The 27,828-nt window shown below is 35.6% G+C and overlaps 1 protein-coding gene across 1 annotated transcript; it reads left to right on the top strand.

Moving 5' to 3' along the window:
* On the top strand, positions 1-27,532 carry LOC141543925 (putative polypeptide N-acetylgalactosaminyltransferase 8). The gene is given in 11 exon segments (XM_074269595.1): positions 1-254; positions 2,969-3,135; positions 7,063-7,246; positions 10,605-10,802; positions 11,874-11,988; positions 20,440-20,625; positions 21,573-21,710; positions 24,202-24,297; positions 26,539-26,586; positions 26,588-26,707; positions 27,377-27,532. Coding segments are annotated over 11 exon segments (1,662 nt in total).
* Positions 27,533-27,828: the final 296 nt, after the last annotated feature.

The raw sequence follows: 27,828 nt of genomic DNA, 5'->3' as shown, positions 1-27,828 counted from the left end.
ATGATCACCAGAGAAACTATAAAGCCGCAGGTTGGAAAGAATTATATCCAATCATTGGAACCCAAGACAAAGGCACAATTCAAAAGCTTCAGTGAACTTTATCCAGACTCCGAACTTTTCCATAACTGGGGTGAAGGCCTGTCAGAGTCCCAGCAGACCAAGGCTCAGAGCCTCTTCATGAAGTTTGGTTATAATGTTTATCTAAGTGACCAGTTGCCTCTCAATCGATCTTTCAAAGATGGTCGCAATCCCAGGTAAAGTTGGATTTACATAAATCGAGTCATCCTGAGTTTCCATTCAAGGTTATACAATTTTGAGAATGCAGAGTTGGGGGCATAGTATATGAGTATAAGTGGTATAAAGATGAACTGAGTAAAATCAAGGCTGGAAGAAAGGTATTATAGTAGAATATGAAATATGGAAAGAGAAATAACATTTTCTTCTCTGTTTTACACATGAGAAAAGTAAGTTTTAGTGTGATTAAATGGCCATGAAAATACAGAGCAAGCTCACACAAGACTATATCTATCTATCTGTCTATCTATCATCTATCTAAGCTCTATAGCAAGATAATTTCAGAAAGGCTTCCATGAACTGATGCATAATGAAGTTATAGAATTAGGAGAATGTCGGACACAGTAATAGCAATATTTTAGGACAATTAACTATTGACTTACTTAGCTATTCTCAGCAATACAATGATCTGAGATGATCTAAAAGAACTAATAATGAAATATAACTATCCACTTCTAGAAATAGAACTAATATTGCTTGAATACACAATGAAGCATACTATTTTTCACTTTTTCATTTTTTTATTTATTTTGTGCAAAATGACTAATATGGAAATGTTTTACATGATTATATATGTATAACCTATGTCTTCTTATCATCTTGGACAGTGTTGGGGGGAAAGGATAGAATTTGAAACTCAAAACTTTAAAAAGTGTTTTAAAAATTGGGGGAATAAAGAAAAGCCTTTTAGGTGATCTATTCTATTGCATGTTGTAATTTGCTTAATAAATATTCTTCATCCACTTATGTATAAATGGTCAGGCTAAAACATTTCAAGTGGTTAGGGACCATTTCAGTTGCAACAAGTGTTCTGGGATTTTATGAAATATAATATCACTCACCAATGGGAGTTCTAAATTAGCCTGATGTATAACTTATACTTATACTTTATACTTATAAACTACTTATAAAGAGGTTTGCTGAATGAAGTAATGTCTGTTATGGCTTTCAAAGAATCTTGAATAATTTTGGACAGAAGACTTTTTGCTGGAAGAGTACTTTTAAAGCAGCATTTTTTAACTGAATATAATTCTTTTAAAAAGATTAACAAAGATAAAACAAGGTGAATTCTTGAATTTGTGGCCCAAATTTCCATATAATTCCTGGCTGCTTTGTCACTATGGCTTAAGTCTCTCATTATTTCTATTCTACAAAGACACTTGGACTCTAGCACTGGGTACTTCAGCTCTGATGGGAGAATGGTTTCACCCTATCTGGATGGAGCCCAGGCTTCCTTGCAGCCTCCCTGGTGATGCTTTCTCTTCTGCAACCCCTCCTTTACATTGGTGTATTCCTGCTCAGAATTTCCACTTGAGGAAATAACCAGCCAGCCAAATCTCACTTCTGTCATGGCTACTCTCTTGACTTTCCAGATTTTTCCACCTCATCCCACCCTTTCCCTTGCCTTTTAGCTTCTTTTATGTGTTGTCTCCCGCCATTAGAACATATGTTCCTTAACGGCAGGACCTACCTCACTTGCTTGTTTTTATATTCCAAAATGTTAGCAAGGTATCTAGAACACAATAAGTGATTAATATATGCTCTATCTATCTTATTTATCTAATCTACTGCAGAATAATGTTTTTGAAAGGCTGCCTTTTTCCCACTTATATTCTCATATATCATGTGTGAATAACCTATGATATATTTTCTAAAGATGAGAAAGAAGACACATATCAGTTATTATTGATGCTTCCTTGGACACTTTTTTAAAGGTGTTGTGTTCAAGATTTTTTTATATTATCCCTGTTTTCAGATGCTATGTAAATATACACACGATTACCTATGCTTACAAATATACACATAAGTACATTGCATACAGACATATCTATCCCTAGAGTCAGAAAAACATGGATATAAGTCCTGTTTCCAATACACATTGATTGTGTGACCCTAAAATGATAAACTAATAGATAAATAGATGGATGGACAGTTAAAGACTTATAAAAATGAGTATTGAGATTCAAATGGATTCATATAGGGATTTTCCCCAAAGGGGATTTTCTATAACTGTGAAAGACACAGACACACACACATACATACACACCCCAGAGCATAAATTCATAAGCTTTCTCTTATTATATATAAGTGAGACTATCTTGTCTTTACTAATTTGGTGCATTTTGTTAATAAAATATTCTTCTGTTGTACAACAGGCAAATGTATTATTCTATTTTCCTCTAGTTTTAAAGTGGCTTTGAAAAACATGTAGATGTAACTGTTTGAGTGACTGTAAAACTAGAGGAACAAATGAGAAATTATTCTAAATTTTCATATCTGTGAGACTAAGGGAATGGCAGAGCTACTGATTGAAACAAAGAATTTGTGAAGGGTAGCTGGTATATAGGTTGAAGAAAAGGAATTTATTTGGGGATATGATGAATTTGAGAAGGTAGAATGACATTCAAATGGAAATGTCCACTGAAAGCCAAAGAAAAAGATGTTGATATTAACTCTAGCAAAAGTTTAGACATATTCAAAGATTCCTTGGCTGTTTTGGGAACAAATGTTAGAATTTATTCTTCTAAAGAACTAGGGCTATAATAGATGATTATCTGTCAGGGATGATTAAGGTATCACAGACAGAGATGGACTAAATGACTTTGGGAGATATATTCTAAGTTATATAGTAATAATACATTGATATCATTATTGATAGTTTGTTCTCATAAAGGTGTCTTGAAAAGACATATCCTCATCAACTTCCAACTGTCAGTGTCATTCTCACAATTATGAATGAAGCAATGTCAATTATACAGCGTGCCATCAATAGCATCATCCTCCAGACCCCTTCCCATCTGCTGAAGGAACTCATCCTGGTAGATGACTTCAGTTCAAATGGTGAGTTGAATACTGGGAAGGGATTTTGTTTCTGGTTTTTTGGTCTAAACTAGTTTGATTCACCTAGAGAAACTGGAGAGGTAACAGAAAAGAGCCATATATATGACAAAGGGATTAGAGTATATAATTTATGAAGAAAGAATAAGGGAACAGAGGAAATTTGCCCATGGCTCTAGCTCCACTGAGGACAAAATAAGCTACAGCAACAAGGATTATAGGTTAGATATAAGGACTTTCTGACAGTGAGAGATGTTAAATATTGAATTGTATGTGTGAGGGAGGCTATGCAATCTGAAATTACCTAGTCCCATTCCCAGTCAGTTCTCCTAATATTCTAAGGATGTTTTTATAATTGAGCATTAGAATGTTGAGAATTGGGAATGATGAGTTGTTGCTAAAGGACAATCTGACAGAAGCTCTTGCTTGATCCATCCCTCTCTGTAACTAGGGATCAGTGCTCCTTGCAAAAGACAAGATGCTTCAAGGTTTTTTTGTTTATTTGTTTTTTTTTTTGTTGGACTCTTATTAAACCATAAGGCAATTTAAATGGAGGTCTCTATCCCCAAACAATAAAGTAAGTAGGCTGACTTTAAAAGAAATCAAACAAATTTAGATGAACCCCAAACACAAAGAGGATTAAACACTTGGGTTAAGGTTAACTGGAATCAAACCCTAAGGTCCCAGTATAGCCCTTCAGATATCATATGCAGCCCTGGGGATGTCCCCTTGAGCCTCTGACTCTGGTGTAAGTGGACATCATAGTCTCCTGCAAGAACATCATGACCCCAAAAAAGAGACCCTTTCTCTCTATGTCTCTGTCTCTGTGAGTCTCTCTCTCTCTCTCTCTCTCTCTCTCTCTCTCTCTCTCTCTCTCTCTCTCTCTCTGTCTGTCTCTGTGTGTCTCTCTCTCTGTCTCTGTCTCTGTGAGTGTGTGTGTCTCTCTCTCTGTCTTTCTGTCTCTGTCTCTGTCTCCACAGCCTGTCTCTGTGTGTATGCGTCTCTCTCTGTCTCTGTCTCTGTCTCCCCCCGATCTGTCTCTCTGTCTCTCCCTCCTTCCTCCCTCTCCTTCTTTCTCAGTCTCTCATTTTTTCCTCACAACAGGAAAACAATCTTTAAAATAAATTTTAGGTATGGCATGTCTAGGATATCTTCCTACAAGGATTAAAAAATCTTCTCAAAAGTAATGTCCAACAGGGATAGAACAGGTATTTCTTTCTTCCAACACAAATGTAATACTTACAATACAAAAGAATCCTAAGCATACCTTAATATTAAAAAAATGATAATGATACGATGAAATATAATCTCCTAAGAGATAAAGACAACTTTGAGGATAGATATTTCACATTCATATTAGATCTATACACTCTGAGCAACTTAAAAGTCCAAATATTCTGATTAGCCAGAAATAGCTCCTTAGTTATTCCTGAAAGAAGCAGTCTCTTTTTAGTCTGATGGCACTAATTCAGGAATTGAGGAACTCTTGAATTCATATTATAGGCTAGACACAACCATTTCTCAGCATCAATGTTCAGTGACTTGTAGTCAGAGAAAGAACAGAAGAAGAAGCCAAGGATTTGAATGGCAGACTTATCTAGAAAGGAGATATTATTTCCATGACTCCTGGGTATAAGAAAGGTAGATAAATATCTTTCTCTCTTTTTATAAGTCCATTGAGGAGCTGGAAAAGTCCTAAGTAATATATTGAAAAAATAAGGTCCTTTCCTTTCTCTTTCTTTTGATCCCTTTATATAATATTAAGAAGGCTACTCTTCCTTTTTCATTGACCAATAATGTTTTTTCTCCTTTTTAAAAATTTAGAAAAAAATTTTAGTTTTTACAATTACACATAACAATTTTTAACATTTAAAAATTTTTTCAATTCCAAATTCCTTCCCTTTCCCCCCCTCCTGCAGACAGTAATTTGATATAGATTATACATGTGCAATCATGCAAAACATATTTCCCATATTAGTCAAATTGTGAAAGAAAACATAGATCAATCCTTCATATACAATAAACTAAAAAATAATGTCTTGTATTATTGTATTGCTGAGAGTAGCCAAGTCATTCACAGCTGATCTTCTTTGTACTATAATATTCTTTGTTTCTGCTCACTTCACTTTGCATCCATTTATGTAAGTTTTTCCAGGTTTTTCTGAAATCATCCTGCTCATCATTTCTTATTGCACAATAATATTTCATTATAACCAAATACCACAACTTCTATTTTGCTCCAAAGCACAACGTTATAAATTTTTGAAAGGGGAATCAGAAGCATTCTGACTCTTATTCTTAGCCATGAGAGTAGTCAAATTGTGAAAGAAGAAATAGCCACATTTGGAGAGATTCTCCAAGGCTGGGTGTTATCAGAAAAAAGGCATATTTCCATTAGTTTGTAAAAAATGTTTTATTAATGATTGTTTAAATTATTCAGTTACTTCGCAATATTTACCCTAGAATTCTCATAATTAAGAAGTACAGTTAAGCAACACAAATGCATATGCTCACCTTTTGTGATGTGTTCTTCATTCCACATCTTAAATTCCCTTTAGTCTTCTGGAATCAAGACTGGTCAGTATGTGGTAAAAATTAATTCCATTTGGGAAGTGTGGAACAAGTGTAAAGGGAATCAAGGTTGAAAGTGACATATTTATATAAATATGAGAATTCCATCCACTGCAACATCTAGCTGCTTCCATATGTATGAGAATTCCAGAGAGCACAGTGAAAGAACTTCGTAAAATAGACCTCTCTTTAGTGAAAGTAGATTTGGCAAAGGCAAAGACTGAGCTATAAAGACATAAACCAGCTACCAAAGCAGAGGATTTTATGATCAAATTTGGTAAGGATAATGGAGATTAGGGGAAAAGAAGATGGATAAATTTGGAAGACTATGACCATAGGAGTGGATTGATGTCAAATATACAGAATTAGCAAACGGTGGCCAGAATCCTGAAAAGGTGGAACATGGAAAAGAAGGAACAAGGATATGATGATCATGTTTCCACAGATTAGGGTCTCCCTCAAATTGAATTTCCTTGGTTTAGTAGTCTGGACCCCACTTAATTGATTGTGTAGCACATCGTATTTGTATTAAATGCCTCATCTCCACACTGGGTTTTCCCTGAGATTTAACATATCTGGACAAAAGAAATTTACCTATAACAAATTACATATACTGTTAGGTCAAACTTTAGGAAGTTGGTTAGTGACTTCAACAGATTTATTAGAGCTGCTTTGATAAACAATAATAAAACAATAATAAACAATAACAATAGTGTTGCTGTTTCATTGACTAGACCTTAGATTAAGTTTGATGACTATCATTTGTGGATCTATTATACTTCTGAAATATAAACTAGAAAACAAAACATAATTGAGTCCAAATTCTTTCAGATATACTTAAGTAAAAATGGAGTAAAAAGAAGAAGGTGTGGGTTGTATGTATACACATAACTTTGGAAGAATCTGGAAATGTGTATCCTAGAGGACAATGAATGACACATGTGCCCCTTTGAGTAAAGGTGGAATAGAAACTGCAACAGGGGAGATTCAACTTATGACTTAATATCCTGCGGATTTGTTGAACATTCAACAAGGATATCTCTACCCATATTTACAAAGTACATGCTACTTGTTGTTCAGTCATTTTTCAGTGGTATCTAACTATTCATCATTGCATTTGGGGATTTCTTGGTAAAGACACTGAATTGGTTTGCCATTTCCTTCTTTAGCTCATTTTATAGATGAAGAAGTGAAGCAAACCAAGTTAAGTGACTTGCCCAAAATCACACAGCTAGTAAATGTCTGATTTGAACTCAAGAAGGTGAGTCTTCCTTACTTCAGGCTCAGCACTCTGTTGTATCACCCAGATGTTGTACTAGTTTGAGTACCATATCAGTAAATTTTGTGCTTTGTTGCTAGATGAACTGAAGAAAAAACTGAGTGAACAGATCCAGCTTTACAACCTCAAGTACCCCAGACTACTAAAACTGATCCGCCATACCAAGAGGCAGGGGCTCACTCAAGCCCGTATCTCTGGCTGGAAAGCTGCTAAAGCGGATGTGGTCATTATCTTAGATGCTCATGTTGAAGTGAATGTTGGTTGGTAAGACTATATGGATTGATTATATATCTGGGGAAGAAGAATAAGAAATGATGCATCTTTTCATGGTTCCTTAGAGGGATAGGGTAGGGATGGGGAAGGACAGCACCAAAGCTTAAACAAGAAAAGACTGAAAGAAAAGAATAGTCTATTGTCTCTGGGAGTAGAAATAGTGTAATGCAAAATTTACACCTCTGTCTTTCCTTTGATTCTACCATGACAGCCCTCATCACTTCACACTCTTACACTATACGTAATAGCCTTCTGTTGGTTTCCTTGCTTCAAATTCTTCTCCACTCCAGTCCATCTTCCACTCAGCTGTCAAATTAATTTTCCTATTTTATTTTCATGGAATCTCTCCCCTATCCCCGTTTTATTCAATAAACTTCAGTTTCTCTCTGTCACCTCAGATTCAAATCTGGCCTTTTCTGCCCATTTTGAGCTGTATGCATTCTAATTATGCAAAGCCATTTTGTATTATTTTTCCATATTAGTCTGTGATCTTCTTGAGAACTGGGACTTTTGTCTTTCTTTGAATCACTAAGGTTTAGCATGATTATGAGTACAGAATAGTCACTGAATACATACTTATTGATTGACTACCTAGAATATTTTAATACTTCAGATTAAAACAAAGGGAGGAAGAATAAAACTCATGTCATAAAACTTATTTAATTATTTTTTGAAAAATTTATGTTTTATTCTTCCCCAATTATATGCAAAACCAATTTTTTTTAACATTTCTTTTTAAAACGTTGAGCTCCAGATTCTTTTCTCTTCCTCCCTCACCCTCACCATCATTGAGAATGCAAGCAATTCAATATAGGTTGTATATGCAAAACATTTCCATAATAGTCATATTGTCAAAGAAAATATGGACAAAAAATCCTTCTCCCCCCCAAAAAACCCCAAAACTCTCAACAAAAATGAAGAAAATTAAAAAAAAAACATATTAAAACAACATTTATTAAAGGCAGCTAGGTGGCCCATTGAACTAGAAGTCTGAAGTCCTGAATTCAAATATTACCTTGGACAGTTCCTGACTATATGATTATGGGCTACTCACTTAACCTCTCAGTATCAATTTTTTTTTTCTGTAAAATGAAGGTTTAGAATGGCAATCACCTCCAACAATAGGATACAATTTTGTTCCTACTTCCATATTATCTTTTATATCTAGCTCCATATCTCTATTCACACTAGCTACTACACTAGTTCCAGTCCTATCCCTGATCTACTGCAATTTGTAAAATTGTTCTCACTGCCTTAAGGTTTTTCTCCCTCAAAATCTATCTTCATTGGTTTGTAAGATGATTTTCCTAAATCACGGGTCTAATTATGTCCTCCCCTTCTCAGTAAAATCCAAGAATCAATCACCTTTAGTGTTTAATGTAAACTTCTCTCTTTGAGGAGAGGTTCTGTTCTCTTGTTTGGCTTTTTTATTCATGTCCCTATATGACTCTTTAAGCCTTATTATACATTCACAGATATTATAGCCCATCCAAATTTATCTTCTTGCTTATTTCTACATACTGCTCCCCTCCTGTTTCCATGCTCTGGTTGTATCCCGTACTTAGGATATACTCCATCCTCATTTCTCTCTCTTAGAATCCATGGTTTCCTAAAAGACCCAACTTAAGTCCTTTCCTTATTCCTACCCCCATTCTGTTAATATCTTTACGCATTTTACACTGCATATGTATATTGGTACTTCCCCAACTTTAGGTAAAATTAGCAGGCTAGGTCCCTGAGAGTGAAAACTACTTCTTGTCTCAGAATTTTATAATTAACTCTGAAGATTGTTGGGTGTTCTTGTGCTATAGGCTTTCATGAGCATACACTGTGTGCTCCTAAATGATTATCAGTCCTTGTGAATTACATTTTAGATATATTATTTACCAAGCAAGTATAAAAGATTCAATATAAAAAGAATCCTCCCCAAACTTTGGAGCATATCTTCCATAAATACACACAGGATATAATAATAACAACAACTATTCATGTTTGTATAATATATTAAGATTACAAAATGTTTTACAAATATTATCTTAATTTTCTTCCCAACAAAAATAGGATTTAGGTACTATAATTACCCCATGGTAATGGGGGAATGGAAACACATAGAAATTAAGTGTCTTGCTTAGGGTCACACAGCTAATAAAATTATGAGACTGGATTTAAACTGAGCTGTTCTAACCCCAGTGCTCTATTCACTATCCCACCAAGTTGCCCCAAATGCAGAGTGGTCATAACAGTAAAGAATAGTGATAATGAGGCAAGCTGTAGAGAATGGGTGGTTAACTAAGGATTACTAGAAACTGTTTTTAGAATTCACAGATTATATCCTTGTGTGTGTGAAGCAATTGGGATTAAGTGACTTGCCCAGAGTTATACAGCTAGTAAGTATTTGAGGCTGAATTTGAACTCAGGTCCTCCTGATTCTAGAGCCAGTGCTCTATCCATTGTGCCATCTAGCTGCCTTGTAGATGGTATTCTTTTCAAATGTAAGGGAGTATAGCTCTTGTCTTCAGTAAATTCCTCTGCTCTTGGTTAGTTGCTGACATGGTCATGGGAGGGCTGTTAGCCCAGACTATCAAGTGGAATTGATAATCTTTGTTAATTCTCTTATTCTTAGTACTGAATTAAACTTGAACCTTTCATACAAGAAAGACTCAGCACTCCTTGGGTTGTACTTAAATCAATCGGCCTTCCTGGTCCCCTGGAACAGGGTTTAATCTAATTTTTGAGGGACTCCTAATGTTGGGATAGAGGGATTTCCAACTACAAACTGATCTTGACATAAATCCATCATTCTGCCTTAGTCACTCTGGAGATTTCAGTCACCCTAAAGTTCAACTGTTGTGTCTTACTATCCAGTAAAACTATAATTAGCAATTTTGCTTTCCTGAACAAGCAAGATTAAATCAAGCATCAAAGAAACTTATAAAGATAAGTTTAATTAGGTGGGAGAACCCTGAGAAATATAGCCTGTTGGTGGGGAAAAGAAAATAAGATGCTGCAAGTCTGTTGTTGGGGAACAAGACCAGGCTAGGGAGAAATTCTCCTGAGATACAGCTGCTAGAAGGAGGAATTGCATTATCTGGTAGCTTATTTTTAACTATAAAGATTGTTAAGAAGGTGCTTAGCAAGTTTACTTTTATGCTGCTGAAGTAGTGTGAGTTCTATTTGTACCCTCTAAATTTTAGTACCTTCATCTCATCTTACGTAAATCTCTGTTTGGCATTACATAGTGGGAAAAAGCAGAAAAGTTGGTGTAAAGGAAATTCTTTCATATAGATTACTCTGGGTTTCATTTGGCATTGCCTTAACATAGTCTGACACACTTATGTTACCTTTCTAGGGCAGAGCCCATCCTAGCAAGGATCCAGGAAGACCGAACTGTGATTGTGTCACCATCATTAGGCAAAATTCATTTTGATACCTTGGAAGTGGAACATTATCCTTTAGCTTCTATTGGATTTGATTGGGCCCTCTGGTGCCTTTATGAGCCTGTTCCAAAAAGCTGGTTTTTATTGATGGATGTAACTGCACCAATGAAGTAAGTCTGAATTACTTGCAATGGGAATGACGCTATCATAATCCCAGAGACTTGGATTTTTTTTCAATTTGGAAGCAAGTAAGGCTATTTCTAAGTTGTAAAAAATCAATCTAGGCTTTTCTTCTTAATCAGATAAGGGCACAGTACACTTTTTAGCAATTTGTATAACAAAGCAAAAGCAATTTAGGAGACAAGAGTCGGGGATATCTTCAGGACAAATGGATCTTTGCTCTTGCCTTCACCCATTCCTATCCCCCCCCCCTTTTTTTTTTTTTTTTGCTTTTTATCAATGAACAAACATTTACGTCCAGAACCTTATAGATTGCTCTCCCCCAATGGGGAAAAAAAGCAAAACAAACTCCCTTGAACAAATTAACAGAAACAAAAGTTCCCATATTAATGATGTGAGAAGCATAAACAAATGAAAAAAAATCCCTTTCTGCATTTTAAATCCATCACTTCTCCATAATGACTTTTGAGGCATAGATAAAAAATGTCAGCATGGCATTATGTTGAAATACATGGGAGAGCTATTGGAATACACAAGAGCCATCTGACAGTGGCTGCTAGAGCTCCAACCCAGAATGGATCTCCTTTTGTGAGAGGATGATAAGGCTGAGAGGCAGCTGTTGTTCTCTGACCTCTCTGACTAAGAGGCCCTTGCATCGGTTATCCTCTCTCCTCTTCCCTCTGCCTCCAATTTACCTCATTCCCAATCCACAGCACCTGTGTCAGCAAAGGCTGTCCTGCAACTCCTTCAGATGCTATAATCTACAGCTGTGGAGGATTTCTGATAATTGACGTGTCCCTTAACATTATTTTGTCTAATTTTCTTTTTTTTCTCCTCCTCCTCCTCCATCTTCTTTTTCTCCACCTTTTTCTCTTCTTACTCTTTCTTCTCTGTCTTCTTTCTTTTTCTCCTCTTCCTTTTTCTTCTCTTCTTTCTTTTTTCCTTCTTTTCTTCTTTCTTTTTTCCTTCTTTTCTTCCTCTCCTACATTCAAATCCCTGCTCTATTCCTCACATCTCCAAATCCATACTCCAGCACTTTTATTTTGTGTGTGTTACTATAGGAGTCCTTCTATCATGGGAATCTTTGCTGCAGACAGATTGTTCTTGAAAGAGATTGGATCCCTCGATAATGGAATGGAAGTCTATGGAGGAGAAAATGTGGAACTAGGCCTGAGGGTAAATTTCTGATGTTTTTCCTGTCCAAATCAGGAGTAGAAATGCTGGGAGCTGCCCCCTTCCTTGCTATTAAGACTGGAAATTGAGTTTTACATATCATTATGACATAATAAAAGATAGAAAAGAAAAACAATAATCCAGGTGCTTGCAACTCTGACTCCATCCTTGTCCAAAACTTCCCTGGAGCAGAATTATGTTATCTCACTTCCTGCCTCTTATTCCCTTCATTGACAGGAACTGAGCCATGATCCAAACATACTAAATACAAAGTTGAGTTCTCTCTTGGCTAATTACCTTTTCAGCTTCTATATCCTGCTTGTACATGCTAATTAGCTAAGGACCCTTTAAAAGCTCCCTGACTCAGTTGCTGAGGGTCGAATGAATTTTGGACATGAGTCCCATTCAATCAGCTACTCTAAACTCTCAAAATTAAAATATTAAAAACCAACTTCTGTCTTGCCTCAGTTTCTCTGGCATTACAGAAATAGGTAGAACAGTCTTGGAATAATTGTGTACAGTTGGATCTCTTTTGTTTAAGGGTAGGAGAGGTAAATGCTCAAATCATCAGGTGGCTGAGAAGATCTTTGGGAAGGTATAAGAAGCAGAATTCCTTGGGTGGGATTTTTATGAATAAAACATTATAACTATCACTGGATACTGGGGGAATAACTAAAGTGAAACTTAACAAATGATTGCCATTTTGTTCCTCTACTTTTCTTTCACCAAGTATAGACTACCAAAAATTCACTGAGAATTTTCCAAAAATGCCTGATAATTGCCACCAATTAAACCTGAAAGACCCAATGTAATTCTACCTGGCAATTCTGAAGTCTACTTAACCTATTTAGAAAAAAATTGAAGAGTACTCAGAAAGACAAATGAAAATTGGTTATATTTTAATACATGTAATGGTTAATTTGTGTCTTATTATTCTAGTAGAGAATATGTTTTATTGATGTCTAATGTAGTATGAAAAATTCAGGAGAGTCAGGAACTAGATTTTTAATTCTTGACTCCTACACAACTAGCTATACAACAAAGACAATATTTTCCCACCATTACAACAAAGACAATATTTTCCCACCATTACAACAAAGACAATATTTTCCCACCAAAAGATGGTTCTCCTACTGTGTACATGGCCATTTAGCATACCACTATTTCAAGAAAACATAGTGAAATAGTTTTCAATATTCACCCTTGCAAAACCTTGAATTCAGTTTTTTCTCCCTCCCTTTCCCCTACCCCATCCTTTAGACAGTAAGTAATCCAATATATTAAACATGTGCTATTCTTGTATACATATTTCCACAATTATCATGCTGCACAAGAAAAATCAGATCCAAAAGGGAAAACTTGAGAAAGAAAACAAAAAACAAGCAAACAACAAAAAGGGTGAAAATACTATGCTGTGACCCACTCGGTCCTCATAGTCCTCTCTCTGGATGCAGATGGTTCTCTCCATTATAAGACCATTGTAACTGACCTGAATTATCTCACTATTGAAAAGAGCTATGTCCATCAGAACTGACCATGCATACTCTTGTTGCCATGTAAAATATTCCAAGAGAACCAAGAGTTCTACTCACTTCAGATAGCATCTAGTCATATAGGTCTCTATATGACACACACACACATTATATATATATATATATATATATATATATATATATATATATATATATATATATATATATATATATATATATATATATATACACATATATATATACCATAACTTATTCAGCCATTCTCCAACTGATGGACATCTACCCAGTTTCCAATTCTGTCCCTCTACAAAAAAGGGCTGCTACAAACATTTATGCACATGTGGGTCCTTTTTCCTTTTTTATGATCTCTTTGTGACACATGCCCAGTAGAGAAACTGCTGGATCAAAGGGTATGCACAATTTGACAGTTCTTTTGACATAGTTCTTTTTTTTTAATTTTTATTTATAAATTTTTTGACATAGTTCTTTTATTGTTCTCCAGAATAGTTGGATCAGTTCACAACTGTACCAACAATGTATTAGTGTCCCAGTTTTCCCAACCCCTCCAACATTCATCATTTTCTTTTCCTTTCATCTTAGACAATCTGAGAGGTGTATAGTGGTATCTCAGAGTTATCTTAATTTGTATTTCTCTGATTAATAGTGATTTAGAAATTTTTTTTCATACGACTAGAAATGGTTTTAATTTATTCATCTGAAAATTGTCTGTTCATATCCTTTGACCATTTATCAAATGGAGAATGGCTTGCATTCTTAAAATTTGCTATGTATTTTAGAAATGAGGCCTTTAGTTCCAATGATCTTGTGATGAAGAGAGCCTACTTCACCCAGAGAGAGGACTGTAGGAACTGAATATGAATCACAACATAATATTCACATTCTTTTTATTATTGTTTCCTTGCATTTTGTTTTCTTACTCATTTTCTTTCCTCTTTGATCTAAATTTTCTTATGCAGTAAGATAATTGTATAACTATGTTTACTTATATTGGATTTAACATATATTTTAACATGTATAACATATATTAGATTACTTGCCATCTAGGAGGAAGTAGAGAAAGGAGGGGAAAATTTGGAACACAAGGCTGTGCAAAGGTCAATGTTGAAAAATTATCCATGCATATGTTTTGAAAATAAAAATCTTTAAAAAAATGAGGTCTTTATCAAAACCCTTGAATACAATTTCCCCCCAATTTCCTGCTTCTCTTCTGATCTTGGCTGCACTGGTTTTGTTTGTACAAAACTTTTTAAATTTAATATAGTCAAAATTATCCTTTTTGCATTTAATAACGTTCTCTAGTTCTTTGGCCATAAATTCCTTCCTTCTCTACAGAGCTGAGGGGTAAACTATCCCTTGTTCTCCTAATTTTCTTTTAGTATCACCTTTTATGTCTTAATCATGCACCTATTTCAACCTTATCTTGATATAGGGTGTTAGGTATTCATTGGTCAATGCCTACTTTCTTCCATAATATTTTCCAATTTTCCCAGCAATAGTGAGTTCTTATCCCAGAAGCTGGAGTCTTTGGGTTTATCAAACACTAGATTACTATAGTCATTGATTATTGTATTTTGTGAATCTATCTTATTCCACTGATCCACTACTCTATTTATCAGCCAGTGCCATATAGTTCTGATAATCAAGCTTTATAATATACTTTTAGATATAATATAGGTAGGCCACCTTCATTTGCTTTTTTTTCATTAATTCCCTTGAAATTCTTGAACTTTTGTTCTTTCAAATGAACTTTGTTATAATTTTTTTTAATTTTGTAAAATAATTTCTTGGTAGTTTGATTGTTATGGCACTGAATAAGTAGGCTAACTTAGCCTAACTTAGGTAGAATGGTAATTTTTATTATATTAGCTCAGCCTACCCATGAGCACTTGATATTCTTCCAATTGATTAGATCTGACTTTATTTGTGTGGAAAGTATTTTATAATTGTGTTCATATAGTTCCTGACTTTGTTTTGGCAGGTAGGTTGTACAGTTATTTTAAATGGAATTTCTCTTTATATCTCTTGCTGATAGACTTTGCTGCTAACAAATTGAAATGCAAATGATTTATGTGGATTTATTTTGTATCCTGCAACTTTGCTAAAGTTGTGAATTGTTTTTATTAGTTTTTTAGTTGACTTTCTAGGATTCATCTGCATATCATCTGCAAAGGGTGATTAATTTGGTTTCCTCATTGTCTATTCTAATTCCTTTAATTTCCTTTTCTTCTCTTATTTCCAAAGCTAACACTTTTAAGACAATATTGACTAATAATGGTGATAGTGGGCAACCTTATTTCACTTCTGGTCTTATTAGGAATGGTTCTGGTTTATCCCCATTATATATGATGCTTGCTGATGATTTTAAATAGATGTTCCTGATCATTTAAAGGAAAACTTCATTTATTCCTATACCCCAGAGTATTTCCTCTAAAAAATGCTTTGGCTGCCCCAGAAATTTTGGTGTGTTGTCTCATTATTGTCATTCTTTTGGATGAAATGATCAATTGTATCTATGATTTGTTGTTTCACTATTTCATTCTTTAGGATTAGATATTATTTACTTTCTAATTAAACTTTGGTCTATTTTCCTCTGTTCCTTTATTACATGTACTTTTTATTGCATCACAATCTGAAAAATGCATTTATTATTTCTGCCTTTCTGCATTTAATTTTGAGGGTTTTATTTCCTAATATATTGTCAATTTTTATGTAGGTTCCATGTACCACTTCTGCCCCAAAATTCCTTTCTGTCCCCGTTCAATTTTCTCCAAAGGTCTATCATACATAACTTTTCTAAAATTCTATTTGTCTCCTTAACTTCTTTTTTATTTAACTTTTTGCTTGATTTACCTAGTTCTGATAGAGCAAGGTTGAGATCCCCCACTAGAATAGTTTTGCTATCTATTTCTTCTTGCATCTCTCTTAACTTCTCTTCAGGAATTTGGATGCTAATATGTTTAATATTGATATTACTTCATTATCTATGCTATCCTTTAGCAAAATTTAGTTTCTTTCCTTATCTCTTTTAATTAAATTTTTGCTTTTGCTTGATCAAGATCACTACCCCTGCTTTTTTTTTTTAAACTTCAGCTGAAGCATGATAGATTCTGCTCTAGCCTTTTACTTTTACTATGTATGTATCACTCTGCTTTAAGTGTGTTTCTTGTTAACAACATATCCTAGGATTCTGACTTTTAATTCAATCTGCTATCCACTTCCATTTTATGGGAGAATCCATCCCATTCTCATTCACAGTTAAAATGACTAACTCTGTATTTCCCACTGTCTTATTTTCCCCAAATTACACTTTTAACTTTCCTTACCCCCTTTCCCTCCTCCCCAGTGTTTTGCTTCTGACTACCACCTCCCTCAAACAGCCCTCCCCTTTTACAGCTCCTTCCCCTTTTTTTAATCCCTTCCCCCTTCTACTTCTGTTCTCCCTTCTATTAGCCACCCCACTCTTTTTCTCCTTTCCCCTCCTATTTCTCTAGAGGGTGATACAAGATAGATATGTCTGATATTCTCTTTTTGAACCAAATCTGATGAGAGTAAGATTCACACAATGCTCATCCCCCCCATTCTTTCCCTCAATTATAATAGCTCTCTTTTGTCTCTTAATATGATGTAATTTACTCCATTTTAACCTTTTTTTCTTCCAGTGCAATTATTTTTTCACCCTTAATTTCTGTTTTATAGCATTACAAAAAAGTCAAATTATACTTACACCCTCTAAGCATACCCCTACAAAGATATAGTTCTCAAGAGTTAAACATATCTTCTGCCCATATAAAAATGTAAACTTTTAAAATATTTTAATATTTTATTTTAAATATTTTAAAATTTTTTTCTTTTCTTTTCTTTCTTTCTTTTTTTTTTTTTTTTTTTTTACCTTTTTATGCTTCTCTTGAATTCTGTATTTGAAAAACAAAATTTCTGTTCAGTTCTGGCCTTTCATCAAAAATAAATGAAATTCACCTATTTCTTCGAATGTCCATCCTTTTTTCCCTGAAAGATAATCCTTAATTTTATTTCATAGTTTACTGTTGGCTGCTACTATAAAAATTTATAAGAAAACAGGATAATCCTAGTGAACTCTAATGAAACTTTGTATCTTTTGCCATTTGCTTCTTATGATTTGAAATTTTTCTCTAATATGATTGTGTGAAACAAGAGCAACAAGTAACCTTCTTATTTTATAACCTGTATTCATTCAGTAATCTACTTGAAGATATCCATTGACTGAGAGAGCCCTAAATTCTACTTTCTTTTTTTCCCTATTTAAAACAGCTCATTTATTTCAGTTATAACTTAGAGAAACACGTTTTCTAAGATCTATTACATGAGAATCTAATAACCCTAAAAATAATGGTCTCAATATCAAATGCCTTTTGCTTTTTTCGTTGTAATATAAAATTGCCTCAGTACTTCTATTTTTAATAAAATCCCTGATGATTTAATACTGCTAGCAAATAACAATATTCAAAATATCATGGGACCAAACCCCCTCTAAACCAGACTTTGATACATTTGATTCACTCTTGCCTTCTCATCTAGTGTATCCCTTGCCTTTATGTACATATATCTGCTATAGAGTCACCCCAACTTGTTGATGGGGGTGTAACTTCTACTTTTGAACAACTCTAAGTGTTAATAAATTTTTACTTAAGTTGAATTGAAATATGAATTCCTGTCACTTACAACTAGTCTTCTCTCCAGGGCCAAGCTAAACAAGTCTAATAGCTTTTCATATGATAATTCCTCAGAGTCAAATCATGTGTTCCTTACCCTTACTCTAGTCTTCTTTCAAGGCTGTATATTTTCATTAAATTTAACTTAAAATTTTTATTAAGCATCAATCTTATGTAAGAGAGTATGCTAGATCATTAAAAATTTTTTTTTCATTCAATGACCCTATATTCTACTAGAGAGATCATTTAAGTATAAGCATTCATTAAGTGCCCTAGCATATCCCAAAGACTGTACTGGGTACAGAGAATACAAAGGCAAAGATGAAACAGGCTTTTCCCAAAGAAGTGTACCTTTCAAAAATAGTGGCAAATATGCACACATACAGTATTATAAGCATAATATGTAATATTAATACATTATTTATGAATTTATAATATAAATATTATGCATATAAAATAAAATCAAGATAATATTGGGGAAAAGACCTTAAGTAGCTAAGGCGATCATAAAAACTTCATATATAATATGATCTTTGAGCTGAACTTTAAAGATAACTAGAAATTAAAAAAGTTGGACCTGAGCTGGGAATTTCAAGCCCAGAGGACCAATTTATGCTAAGGTATAGAGATGAGAAATGGCATATTGCCTATGAGGTACTACAAGAAGGCCAATTTGGATTGATTAAGAACTTTATTAAAGGGAATAATGTGAAGTAAGAATGGAGAGGGAAGTTGAAGTCAGATTGTAAAGGACTTTAAATGCCAAATGGAGAAATTTCTATTTTATCCAAAAGGTAATAGAAAGTCACTGGAATTGATTGAGCAGGGGAGTGTTATTGGCAACACTTTGTTTCAGGAATAACATTTTGGCTGTGAGGTAGATGAGTTAAAGAAGAGAAAGACATGGGATAGGAAGAATACTTAGTAGACCATTGAAATTCTACTCTAGACAAGAGCTGATGAAAACCTAAATTAGAAAGGTGGTCATGGAAATAGAGAGAAGGGGACAGATGTGAGATTTGTCATGGAAGCAAAATCTGCAAAACTTCCCAATTAATAGTATATGTTGAGCAAGAGAAGGTGAGTAGTTAAGGATGAGTATGAAATTGAAATTGAGAACCTAAGATTCAAGGCTGGCAGTACCCATAACAGAAAGAGGAAAATTCAGAAAAGGGATGGGTACTGAGAAAGAAAATGACTTCTGTTTGGAACATGTTGAATTTGAGATGCATATGGAGCATTTAGCTTGAAATGTCTAATGATAAAGGACTAGGGTTCTGCAGAAAGATTAAGATTTGGGTATATAAATCTGTGAGTTATCTATAAGTTGAGAGAGTTACAAAGTAACTGAAGGAAGAACTGAACTCATCTCCAGCCTCAGCCACTTACTTACAAGTTGTGTGACTTGGGACAATTTTTTTTGACTTTTGTCTGCCTTGGCAGGCAAAATTTTCTTGGTGCTAAAACAGAGAAGATAATAGTATCTATCTCCCAGTGTTGTATCAAATGAAATAATAGTAAGTTTTTAATAAACATTTATTTCTTTCCTTCCTCTCCTTCTTATATCACTCGGACACTCTCCTATGCTCTTCTTCACCCCTGTCTTATATAAAGAAGTGGCCCCTATTTTTGGTCAAGCCTAACCCCTCTGCATGGACAAGGGATCCCATTGCATCCCATCTTCTTTGGCAAACTGTCCCCTCTATTATTCCTACTCTCTCACTAATCTTCATTCTTTTCTTATCTATATTTTGTTTTCCTACCCTCAAAAAAATCCTCATTTGATCCATCTATTTCTGTTATACAACTATTTTGTATCTAAACTCCTTGAGAAGGCCACCCTTGTTACCTCTACTTTCTTTTTTCTCACTCTCTTATTTCTCTGCACTCTGTTTTTTGACCTTATCATTCAACTGAAACTACTCTCCTCAAAATTATGAATCTGTCACATAGTAATTACTTGTTGACTTACTCCATGATAGTCATCCTTCCAACTTGACATTGACTTATTACTGACTGGTTTTGGGGACTAGTCATTCAACCAGTTCTCAAAATCCACCTTTACTGTACTAAGTCCTACCTCTCTACCTTATTCCCAAAGAGGGCAAGAAACTTTCTCAAAAACTGTGCTAAAATTTTAAGTGAGCTAGATCTCCATGATTGTACTGATCTACCCTTCACACACACACACACACACACACACACACACACACACACACACACACACATAATATGTTATTTCTTTAATGCAGGTGTGGCAGTGTGGAGGAAAGATTGAGGTCCTTCCCTGTTCTCGGATTGTTCACCTAGAGAGAGCCTTCAAGCCCTATGCTTGGAATCTTGGGCAGTACATGAAGCGTAATGCTCTTCGTGTGGCTGAAGTCTGGATGGATAATTACAAATTCATGGTTTACTATTACTGGAATCTTCCTGTGAAGGTTTGTCACTAACTACAAGGTAGAAAAGGAAATGAGAGAGGGTGGGTAAGAGAAGGAAAAAGATAAAAATGTAGCATTTCAGTCTCAGGTCAAACTCACTTCCACACAGATCCCCAAATCTCCAACCTGACTAGCAATTCCATGGAAGAAATCAGGGATTCTGAGCAAATGTAGGCATGTCACATAGAGTAACTAAATGACAATGGACATTGTTCACCCACCCCTCAATATAGCCTGCATCGCTAAAACCATAAACCTTGAAAGATATGATAAATGTCCAATAAAAGTGTGTGCATGTGTGTGTTTGTATATAATGGTGTGATAGTGAGAAAACAAAAAAAAAATGCTGTTACTAGCCTAAGGTATTATAAATATGCAATAATTAGCACATGTTGATTCCAATTTATGACAGTTTTGCTCTTTAGGAATATTAGGACAGAATGAGAGAAGTCCTCATTTCAGAAACCACTTCTTAGTTCACATAGTATAGTACTTCTATTTTTTCCTGCTTTCTTTGCAGGGCCAAAGTGAACTGAAATGGCTAAATAATGAAATCAGATAAATTCACTTTTTCTGAAACTTTACACATCATGTTCCACTTTGACTTTGCCATGACTTGTAGGAAAGCAGTCTTTATATTCAGCTCATATACTATGTCCTTTTATGAAAGATGGGGACAGCATGCAATAACTTATTTTAAGGAGGCCTGACAAATGATCGTGATGGTAGTTGTGTAGGCAGTTGTGCAGGTTGGAAAGCTAAAGCACTGCTACTCTCTTCTTTCAAGAAAAACAAAGACTTTGAAGATTACCCACAGGATACTGTGTATTTATCCACTTGTCATGGAGCAATTGTCCACTTGTTATGTGAACCCTCTTAGGCCATAGATAAGGGAGTTATACATTTCGAGATTTGATATTCTGAAAGAAAAGATGATTCTTTTGTAGAACCATGGCATAGACTATGGAGACGTGTCTTCCAGAAAGGAACTCAGAAAGAAACTGAATTGTCGAAGTTTTGACTGGTACCTCAAAAATGTTTATCCATCTCTAAAGCCAATTCAAAACGTTGTCGGTTATGGAAGAGTAAGTACCATATTTATGTATACTCTGAGACACATTAAAACAAATTTGGTTCTTTCTTCAAGGGCAATGATCTGCTGTTTGCTGTTGATCTGAGGGAGATTGGGGAGAGCTCAGATAAAGATCTGTTTCCTCTCCACCATTTTGGCTCTGGCTCCATTTGACATTTCTCATTGAAGATGGAATGGCTTTTTTAGTTCTATTTTCTTTCTTTGAATATGAACCTCTATCCCCATAGTAACTATTTATGGTTGAGTTCTTTCTCATTTTAATTATTTTTCTTTTCTTTTCTTATTATCAATTATTAGTGTGATCAAGTTCTAGTCCCAAGGTATGAGGAATTATGCCCCAAGCTTCAAGCCCTTCTTGTTGTTATTATCTGAGGTCTATCCTGGAGCCCAGATAGAGTTCTGGGTCACTCACACAATCCACCAAATGACCTTATTCTTTTTTTTTTTTTTTTTCTGAGGCTGGGGTTAAGTGACTTGCCCAGGGCACACAGCTAGGAAGTGTTAAGTGCCTGAGACCAGATTTGAACTCGGGTCCTCCTGAATTCAAGGCTGGTGCTCTATCCACTGTGCCACCTAGCTGCCCCATGACCTTATTCTTGGTGATCCCCCTGGTGGCTGCAGACTACAGTCATCCTATCTTCCCTGGAACCTGGGACTGCTTTCCTACTGGTGCCCACAGCCAGCAGGGTCCCTGCACCAGGTGTGGGGTAGCCCCTTCTGGGTCACCCAGCCCAGGTTTGTCTGATCAGCACAACTGTACTTGGAATCCCTCGACAATGGGGTTCAGTCTTCTCTTACTCAGCTATCAGAACCCCACTGTCCATAAGATGGATATTTCTAAGGCTGAGTCTGCTTCCCAGCTCCCTAGCTGCTCCCAGGACTTGTGTTTCATTGAATCTGCAGAGTTGACCTGGAGGTGTTTGCACTTCACTCAGGCCAAACATCTGCCCCTGGAAGTCAGAGCTTTCCTGAGATCTTCTTAGGTTATTTCAGAACAGGGGTGGGAAATGTACAGTCTGTTGGCTTTGTAAGGCCTTCAACACCATTTGGTCTGACCCTGCTAAAGCAACTGCCAATGACAATAGCCTCCCACTGCTCAAGTTCTTTAAATTGACAATTTTGTACGGCTGTGAAGGATTTTATAAAAAACCAAATGTCCCTTGGCAGAAAAAATTCATTTTAGGAGAACTGCTTTTCCTTGAATTTTGTTTATTTCAGCTGCTCTATGTTCCCTTTAATGCAATGTCTTTTTCTGTGGAGGAAATTTGGAGAGCCAAAAGTTTTTTGACCTACTTCCCAAAATTTCCTCTCAGAAATTCTTTATGATCAGGATTTCTATTTACTATCCAGTGCTTCTCACCTGGTTTCCATTCCCAGATTTCCCAGATTTGAGACAAGTAAATGGTGAAATGGATTTGCAGACAAGATAAACTAAGTTTAAATTTAGTCTAAGAAGTGAGATTTCGGGCAAATCATTCACCTCTCAAGCTCTGTTTATTCACCTACAAAATAGGAATTAATAATAGTATTTAACTTGCTAATTTAGAGTACTTATTAACTTATTAATAACTTAAAGGGTGGTTGTGAGCATGAATTGTAAGTAAGGTACAGTGTTTTGCCAACCTTTAAAATACTATGTAAACCATTATTTCCCTTTAAATTTTGTATACTTATTGGATCCACTGAGCATGAACTGGGGTAGCATAGATAAAGTGTTTTGCTAACCTTTTAAGTACTATGTAAAGGACAGCTAGGTGGCAAAGTGGATAGAGCCCCGACCCTAAGGTCGGGAGGACCTGAGTTAAAATCTGATCTCAGCTACTTCCTAGCTGTGTGACCCTGGACAAGTCACTTAACCCCAATTGCCTCAAAAATAAATAAATAAAGTACTATGTAAATCATTATTTCCCTTGAAATTTTGTATACTACTAGATCTATTGATCCAATCACCATTTTCTTTCTTTTTATAAGGTAGCCAGATCCTCTTGTTTCCTTGATGTTTCCCACCCATTACCAAAGTTCTGGTACCAGCACTATTCTCAGCTAACTTAAGAAAGTGGCTTCAAGCACTCATCCTTTTCCAGAAGCCACTTTAAGATTCTTCAGGAGGCAAGTGGATGTCCTGAAAAGATTACAGCTGTCTTGTCCTCTGAAATATGTGTCTCATTCCCAGTGTGTAAAAAATAGACAGGCTCCAAATTTCATCTTTCTTTTGGCTGTGTCAGTACTGAATATAGTCTAAGAAACAACTTTGTTGATTAACAACCTGTGTGATATTAAGGCAAGTCACTTAATTTCCCTAGGCCTCTGTCAAATGAACCTATAGCACAAGATACTCTGTGAAGTTACTTCCAAGACTAAATCTATCATCCTTTAAGATGAAAATGCATATCAATAATAAAAAGCCAAATCCTGGTCTGGATGATGGGTCTACTTTCTCGGTCTCTCTTTACCAAAAGTATTGTGTGTGCTTGCTCCTTCAGATGAAAAATGCTTTGGACAGCAAGTTCTGCATTGATCAGGATCCTGTGTCAGGAAAAATTCCAGTCATGGATTTTTGCCAGGGGTATGAATCACAGGTATGGTCCCAAGGTAGACATTTCTACTCTGCCACCTCCCACTCTTCATAAATCTTATTTTGGTTCCTTTTAGCTTTTGTTAGATTTTGGATTAAGACCTAATAGAGAACTGAGGGAAGCTGGGAATAGCTAATGTAAAGGAGGACTAAATATTATTCTAATCAAGACAATTATCCAAGACATCTAGAATGAAAAATGCTATCTACCTCCACAAGAGAGAACTGATGAACTTGAATGCAGATTGAAGCATACTTTTTTTTTTCCACTTTTTTTATCCCTTCCAACATTTGTCATTATCTTTTCCGGTCATTTTAGCCAATCTGAGAAGTGTGTAGTGGTACCTCAGAAGTGTCTTAATTTGCATTTCTCTGATCCATAGTGATTTTGAGCACCTTTTCATATGACTAGAAATGGTTTTGATTTCTTCATCTAAAAATTGTCTCTTCTATATAGACATTCTATAAAGGTCTAAAAAGACCTTTAAATTCCAATTTTCCTTTACATTTAACTCAATTATTTAGCCTTTTAAGATCTATTTGGATCCTGACTATCCTTCAAGGTGGTATTTCTCTCTCCTCACTTGTTTCATCCACACATTTGATAAGTATATTAATTGTACCTTTATTGCTAATAAGCATGATAACTATCCCCCAGGGTCAGGCAGAACTTCTTACAACATTCCACTAGGGATTTCTTTGCAATTTGGCATTCTTTTGTTATGGTCAAAGAAGAAAGTCTGAGAAAAGGATTGTGAATGCAAAGATATTTAGAAGATGAGAGAAGAACTAGAAAATATAAGGAGAGATTAATCTAAGAGTCAAGAAGCAAGTATCCTTCTTTTCCCCAAGACCATATTTGAAATCACATATATGGAATTCACATTCAGGATCCCTATACTTTCTGTTTTAGAAGGATTTCCTTCAACTACCATCTTTCCAAACATGCAGGCTGGTAATCTAAGCATCATACCCATTTCTACAATTCTCTCTTTTTCACTTTCTATACTCAATCTGTTGCCAAGTGCTATTTTTTTTTTTTACTATTTTTTTCTTTGTAATATCTCTAGTATATGTCTAGTATACTAGGAGCACTATCTTCCTGGTGCAGATGCTTATCATTTCATGTGTGGATTATTGCAAAAGCCTGCTAATTGATATCCCGGCTTCAAGTCTCTTCCCACTCCATTCCAGTTTCTATCATCTGTCACATTAATCTTCCTAAATGAAAATCTGATCCCATCAAGTCCCTATTCAGTAAACTCCAGGGTCTCTTCCTGGAGTCACCTCTGGGATGAAATATAAAAATCTGTTTAGCATTCAAAATCTATTACAACTTGACCCCTCTCCTTTTTAAGTTTTCCTACACTCACTTATTCTTGCACACACACACACACACACACACACACACTCCTCACCTCACCTCCCTCTATCAAGTGCTCTGTGAGTCAGTGATATTATCACTGACTTCCCTGTGCCTGGAATAATTTTTGACCTTCATCTCCTGACTTCCCTGAAGTTCCAGTTAAAATCCCATCTTCTATACAAAGTCTTTCCTGACCTCCCTCCCCTTTATTTCTAGCTCTTTCCCTCCATTGATTATATCTATTTTATCCTGAATATTAGAAGCATCTAAGGGGTACTGTGACTAGAGTGCTAGCATACATAGGTGCTATATAAATCCTACTGATTGTTAGCATTATTACTGAATTCATTTATAATTTTTTTGCATTGTATCTACTCCATCAGACTGTGAGATCCTTAAGGGTAGTAACTACTTTTTTCCTTTCTAAGCCCATTGCTTACATATTGTATCTGCAAATAGTAAAAGCTCTTCCTGCCATATTACTGCTGAAGCTCAAGTAGTGAAGAAAGTGGATACCTTTTCATAGGGTTTCTCATGCAGCTAAGGGGTACAAGAGAATCTGAGTTCAAATCTAGCCTCAGATACTTAATACTTACTTGGCGTATATCTCTGAGCAAATCAATTAACCTCAATTGCCTCGCCAATACCCTCCCATCAAAAAATAAAAACCAAACATAGAGGTTGTCTTCTCCAGGGATGTCAATTGGGATTTAATGGAACAAGAAAGAATAAAGGGAGACCTCCCTCTTCCCAGAGGTGGGTCCCAGAAATAAGACAAGCAAACATAATGATTTCCCCATGCCCTGTTGGCTTTCCTTGAGTTAGGTGTTTATCATCAATGATTCTGTACCCTTCACAGACTACTTTATTCCCTTTTAGATTGTATCCTACTTTCTAACTGGAGAGCTGTACCTGGGTCTGTTTATATGATGATGTGTTCTCCAAAAATTTGTGTCTTGTGGATCCTGGACAAGGGCCTGAGCCAAAATTAGCAGCATGCTCTGATGTGAAATATAAAGAGATGCATACACATTGGGATTTTAAACAGGTAAGTTCATGGGGATTTTAGATTTTTTGACTTGAAAGCCAAATACTATGCTAAGCCATTTGATCCTCATAATAACCCTGCTATTATTATTGTTACAGTTTTTCGTACAGTTGAGAAACTGAGGCAAAAAGAGATCAAATTACTTGCCCATGGTCTCACAGATATTGCACTCTGGTTTTTCTGACTACAGACCCAGTGCTGTATTCACCGCACCACTTAAGTGCCCCATGAAACGTGCTGGGCATGGGCTGGTGCAGGTAGAGAGTGCTGGACTGGAGCTAGGAAGAACTCAATTCTAATCTCGTCAGTTTTCTCACTATAAAATGAGGGTAATAATAGCATCTGTCTACTGTTGTGAAGATCAAATGAAACAGCTATAAAAAGAGCTTAGTGGAGTGCCTAACTCATAAGAGGCACTATATAAATGCTTATTCCTCCCCCTGTCCCCTTACCTTTAGAGCAGGCTGAATTAGGAGATCATTTGATCTCAGGTGTTCTGAACTTCAGTAAGGCTAAAGTGGATAGATTTGCTATCTATTCTGCACATAATTCTGGCTATAGAAAGAAGACAGCAAAGATTGAGTAGGAAGGATGGAGACATGGGACAAGAAGAAAATTTGCTGGACAGGACATTTCATTGAAATCATTCCCTATTCTTTTCCTATTCAGGGGGCAACTATCATCAACAGGGACACCAAAAGGTGCCTGGAAATGCAGGAAGATGCCACAAGATTCTATATTCTCATCCTCCAGGAGTGTACAGGGCAGGTGTGGAACATTGACCATTTTGTCAGAGACTGGGTCAGTACTGAGGCTAGCAAGTGAATCTAAATTGGCTTGGCATTTGGAAGAACGATGTCAGGTCCTGAAAGTGTTCAAAGGTGGTTGCTCATCATGACTATAAAGAAGGGCAATTTTTGAACACCCAAGTTATAGAGGATGAATGTTATAAACTCAAATAGATTATACATGCAACTTGGTAGATCTAGTTACAAAGAAGTGGGACTTTTCTTTTTTTATTTATTTATAATTTTTTTTCACAGTATATATGCATGAGTAATTTTTTTTATAATATTATCCCTTGTATTCATTTTTCCAAATTATCCCCTCCCTCCCTCTCC

Source organism: Sminthopsis crassicaudata, chromosome 5, assembly GCF_048593235.1.
Source record: "Sminthopsis crassicaudata isolate SCR6 chromosome 5, ASM4859323v1, whole genome shotgun sequence".
In the NCBI taxonomy this organism is placed as follows: Eukaryota; Metazoa; Chordata; class Mammalia; order Dasyuromorphia; family Dasyuridae; genus Sminthopsis; species Sminthopsis crassicaudata.
The sequence above is the reverse complement of the archived record's forward strand: the minus strand, read 5'-3'. Positions and strand labels throughout refer to the sequence as shown.